This window comes from Lepidochelys kempii, chromosome 2 (genome assembly GCF_965140285.1).
Source record: "Lepidochelys kempii isolate rLepKem1 chromosome 2, rLepKem1.hap1, whole genome shotgun sequence".
In the NCBI taxonomy this organism is placed as follows: domain Eukaryota; kingdom Metazoa; phylum Chordata; order Testudines; family Cheloniidae; genus Lepidochelys; species Lepidochelys kempii.
This window is the reverse complement of record NC_136381.1, coordinates 180,292,964-180,298,508: the sequence shown is the minus strand read 5'-3', so window position 1 is coordinate 180,298,508 and position 5,545 is coordinate 180,292,964. Positions and strand designations below refer to the sequence as shown.

At 42.2% G+C, this 5,545-nt stretch overlaps 1 protein-coding gene across 1 annotated transcript in view; it reads right to left on the bottom strand.

The window, feature by feature from the left end:
• Nucleotides 1–2,559: 2,559 nt before the first annotated feature.
• LOC144930174 (uncharacterized) overlaps nt 2,560–5,545 on the bottom strand; it is an 8,204-nt gene continuing 5,218 nt past the window's right edge. Inside the window, exon 3 of the mRNA XM_078851328.1 lies at nt 2,560–2,607. Coding sequence (XP_078707454.1) covers nt 2,560–2,607 — 48 coding nt within the window. The remainder of the gene's footprint in view (nt 2,608–5,545) is intronic.

Sequence of the window (5,545 nt, the reverse complement as noted above, 5' to 3'; positions counted from 1 at the left end):
AGCTCCCATTTGGTGCGAGAGGTGCAGGTGGGAATTGTGGGGGGGGGGGGTGCAGGAGCTCCCGTTTGGTGGTGGGGGTGGAGATGTTGGGGGTGCAGGAGTAAGGGCATCGGGTGTGGGGGGACTGGGTATGTGTGGGGGATGCAGGAGTCAGGGCTGGGTTCATGGGAGGGCTGGGTATGTGTGGCGGGTGCAGGAGTAAGGGCTGGCATTGTGGAGGTGTAGGCTGGGGTTGTGGGCTGGGGTCGTGGGGGTGCTCCCAGCCTCCTGCCCTGAGCCGCTCACGGCAGGGGGCTGGAGGGGGCATGCCCCGATTCCACCCCCTTCCCCAAGGCCCTGCCCCTGCCTCATTTCCGCCTCCTCCCCTGAGTGGCGAGCACACTGCGGCTCCACTCCTCCCCCTCCCTTGCGCTGGCAAACAGCTATTTGCCGGCTGGGAGAGGGAGGGGTGGGAACGTGGCACACTGGGAGAAGAGGCGTGAGAAGAGCTTGGCTGCTGGTGGAGCCTGCCCTGCTGCAGCAGGAGCCCCAGGAGCTGGGACACCAAGCTTCTGCCCCTGCAGGAGAGAACAGGGGATGGAGAAGAGCAGGCCAGGCTGGGGCCCCTTTGGACCGTGGGCCTGGCGCCAGTCGTGCCATGGTAAATCCAGTACTGCCAAAGGGTCATTGGGGTAGAGATTACTAAGGTATCAGGGCATGCCAGTGTCCTTTCCCCTGCCCATATCCTCTGAACTGACTCCAGGGAGGCAGAAAAGATATAAAAGCTGTTACTGAGGCTCTAAACCACTTCAGCATCCCCTTATGCAAGGGAAACCCAGGGACTAGGTAAAAAAGCTTTAGGCACAAAGCTGCCCTAATGCAGTTGAGGATCAGGGTCACCGCTTTCGACAGGGTCCAAAGGAGAAAGTAACATAATGACATTTTTTTTAATTGAAAACCATTTATTTAGGCTCAGATCCCCAAAGGTATTCAGGTACTTAATTTTCATTGATTTCAGTGAGAGCTAAGCACTTAAATACCTTTGGGAATCTGGATCTTTATTATTTTAGATTGCACAAAATGAAGATACAAATCAATGAGCTTCAAAGTGTGGAGGACAAACCCTGATTAGGAACAAGGTGTATGTGTCTGGAAAAGCAGAATCTGTTCTGTGATTCAATTTGTAACTGGTTTGAAAGCAAAGTTTGTAATAAAAAAATGCATCCAACTGGCTTTTTCTTTCTTATTTTAAATAAATCTAAGAGCTTTTCTGTACAGCCATTTTTCATAACTGTTACTTATTTATGCTGTTCTGGTATGGGAAGAAACATTTCTTCATTGCTTTTTTGTGGTATTATTTTCCTAACACATACTCTTTTGGGTTTCCGGTATACGGAGGTCACTTTTCCTCCCCTTCCTCCTCCCTCTTTTGTGCATAAATTTTGGGTTTGTTCTCTCTTTTTTCTCTGATGCTGCATCTGGTAAGTCAGATGACATGCCCATGGCACCTAGGAGGGTAAAGAAGATTGTAAGGAAAGTTCTATTGTGTAACCCCCCCATTTTTATTTATTTATTTTCAAAAAACCAGAACTAAGAATACAGCATTTTTGGAAGTCTCCTTTGTTTTCCATCATTCCAGTGACAAGTTATATGTCCTTTGTCTACATCTACATCAATAGACTGGATTTCTACTGCAAAGTTTCAGTCAGATGGCGGCACACACAGAGGGACCACCGGCTCACATCCAGTAAATGAACTACAGAAAAAGTGACAGAGATCTCTAAAAATTGTTTGGAAAAATCATAGGTATGTATAGTAAATGTGTACTCTCCTATCTGATATATTTAATTACTTCAGTTTTCTCTAAGCAGAAATTTATTTTACAAGTTTCATAGGGGTCTGTTTGTTTGTTGGAGTGTGGATATTGCAGTCACTGCAATCTACACCATGAAGAATCATAGAAACAGGGCTAGATTTCCTAATATCTAAACTAAACCTCCCTTGCTGTAGGTTAAGCCCATTACTTCTTGTCCTATGATCAGTTGACATGGAGGACCATCGATCACCATCCTCTTTATAACAGCCCTTAACATGGTTGAAGACTGTTATCAGGTCCCCCTCAGTCTTCTTTTCTCAAGATTATTTTTACCTTTCCTCAGCAGTCAGGTTTTCTAAACTTTTTATCATTTTTGTAGGTTCTTCCCTCCTCTTTTCCACAACTGTCTTAATGTGTGGTGCCCAGAATTAGACACAGTCCTCTAGCTGAGGCCTCACCAGTGTTAAGTAGAGCAGGACAATTACCTCCTGTGTCTTACATATGACACTGCTGTTAGTACACTCCAGAAAGATATTAGTCTTTCTCACCGCTGCATCACATTGTTGACTTGTATTCAATTTGTGATCTGCTATAACCTTCGGATCCTTTTCAGCAGTACCATCACCTAGCCAGTTATTTCCCCATTTAAGAGTTGTGCATTCAATTTTTCCTCCCTAGGTGAAGCACTTTGCACTTGTCTTTATTTAATTTAATTTTTGTTAATTTCAGACCAATTCTCCAATTTGTCAAGGTCGTTTTGAATTCTAATCCTGTCTCCCATGTTTTTGCAACCCCTCGCAGCGTGGTGTCATCTGCAAATTTTATAAGCATACTCAATTAGAATTAGTCAAAAATAATTAGAGTGAGTCAAAAACTGTCATACTTTTTAACATAAAATAGCTTTTTGACTAATGAAAATCTTTGTGAAAAAAATTATTTTTAAAATTTTCCAGGTTTTTGTAAAAAAAATGAAAATTTTTGGTTTTTGGTTGTCGATAATTTGTAAAATTTTGGTTTAGGGTTTTCAGCTGTTATGAAAACCAAAACAATTTCCACTAAAAACTTCAACACAAAAGGAAAATTTTCGTTCTCATTGAAATTTTGAGAGGGGAAAACAGGTCCCAGTCAGCTGTACAAAGAATATAAATGCCTCTTCCACGGAGTCCAACCTTTGGATTACATGAAAATCTACATGATTACGGAGGGCAATTCTGACAGTCCTGATACAGATTTTTATCACAGGATAAATTTTGCAAAGACACTTGCAAGAGAGAGAGAGAGAGAAAGAGAGAGACCGCTTAATTCATTCGTCAGCACAGATTATAATACGTTTTAGAGATTTTGTCAAACTTGATTTTTAAAAATGAGATTACAAATTTGCTTGATAAAGGTAATAGTATTGATGTAATAAATTTAGACTTCTGTAAGACACTTGGCTTGGTACCACATGACATTTTTATTACGAAACTAGAACAATACATAATCAGCATGGCATATCTTACATGGATTAAAAACTGGCTGATACTTCTCAAAATGTAATTGTACACGGGGAATCATCATTAATCATCACGTGTTTCTAGAGGGGTCCCACTGGGATTTGTTCTTGGTCCTAAGCTATTTAATATTTTTATCAATGAGCTGGGAGAACATATAAAATTATTAATAATAAAGTTTACAGATAGCACAAAGATATGGAAAAGGACTAGTCACTGATACAGAGTGTTCTGGATCTGGGCACAAGCACACAATGTGTGTATTACTATGTGTATGGTATGATATAAAGCCATACATCTAGCGAAAAAGAATCCAAAAAATACATACGGGATGGGGGACTCTATTCTGAGAAGCAGTGACTCTGAAACGGACTTAGGAGTCATGGTAAATAATAGCTGAACATAAACGCCCATTGCAGTCATATGACCAAAAGGGTTAATGTGCTCCTTGGATGTATAAACAAAGGAATAGCAAGTTGGAACAGGGAAGTTATATTTAGGGCTGTCAAGCAATTAAAAAAATTAATCGCGATTATTCAAGCTGTTAAACAATAATACAATACCATTTATTTAAATATTTGGGATATTTTCTACATTGTCAAATATGCTGATTTCAATTATAACACAGAATACAAAGTGTACAGTGCTCTGTACAAAAGAAATAGTATTTTTCAGTTCACCTAATACAAGTACTGTAGTGCAATCGCTTTATCACAAAAGTTGAACTTACAAATGTAGAATTATGTACGAAGAAACCTGCATTCAAAAAGAAAACAATGTAAAACTTTAGAGCCTACAAGTCCACTCAGTCCTACTTCTTGTTCAGCAAGTGCTCAGCAAAAGTTTGTTTACATTAGCAGGAGATAATGCCCCACTTCTTTTTGACAATGTCACCTGAAAGTGAGAGACAGGCGTTCACATGGCACTGTTCTAGCTGGCATTGCAAGGTATTTACATGCCAGATATGGTAAACATTCGTATGCCTTTCATGCTTCGGCCACCATTCCAGAGGACATGCTTCCATGCTGATGACGCTCATTTAAAGAGAAATGCATTAATTAAATTGAGATTGAACTCCCTGTAGGAGAATTGTAGGTCTCCTGCTCTGTGTTTTACCAGCATTCTGCAATACATTTCATGTTACAGCAGTCTCGGATGATGACCTAGCACATGTTGTTCGATTTAAGAACACTTTCACTGCAAATCTGACAAAACACAAAGAAGGTACCAATGTGAGATTTCTAAATATAATGTGACAGGGTCAGGCCAGATGGCTACAGGAGAGTGATAGAAGGCAGATATATTAGCCCAGGTTAAGTAAGTCCCTTTTCCCTGGGTAAGGTAACAGGGAAGGTTCCAGAACAATCAGGAACTTTCTGGAACAATTAAGGCAGATGGGCTGATTAGAACACCTGCAGCCAATCAAGAAACTGCCAGAATCAATTAAGACAGGCAGGCTAATCAGGGCACCTGGGTTTGAAAAGGAGCTCACTTCAGTTTGTGGTGTGTGTGCGAGGAGCTGGGAGCAAGAGGCACAAAACCTGAGAGTGAAAAGGCATACTATTGGAAGACTGAGAAGTACAAGCATTATTAGTCATCAGGAGGAAGGTTTTGTGGTGAGGTGTTGGGAGGAGACCATGGGGAAGTAGCCCAGGGAGTTGTAGCTGTCACACAGCTGTTACAGGAGCCACTGTAGACAGCTGCAATCCACAGGGCCCTGGGCTGGAACCTGGAGTAGAGGGCGGGCCCACGTTCCCCCTATCCCTCCATCCCCCCCAACTCCCTACTTGATACCAGACTGTGGATTCACAGTGGACTGTGGATTCACGAAAATGGCCAAACTGAGGGCTGCCGTGAATCTCCGAGGCGAGCAAATCCACCAATAAGCGCAACACCCACCAAGGTAGAAGGGAAACTTTGTCACAATAGCTACAGCACTTGACCAAGGTTTAAAAATCTGAAGTGCCTTCCAAAATCTGAGAGGGATGAGGTGTGGAGCATGCTTTCAGAAGTCTTAAAAGAGCAACACTCTGATGCAGAAACTACAGAACCCGAACCCCAAAAAAGAAAATGAACCTTCTGCTGGAACATGTGACTCAGATGATGAAAATGAACATGCGTCAGTCCACTCTGCTTTAGACAGTTATGGAGCAGAACCTGTCATCAGCATGGAAGCGTGTCCTCTGGAATGGTGTTTTGAAGCCTGAAGGGACATATGAATCTTTAGTGCATCTGGCATGACTCTGAGATAGCGCGT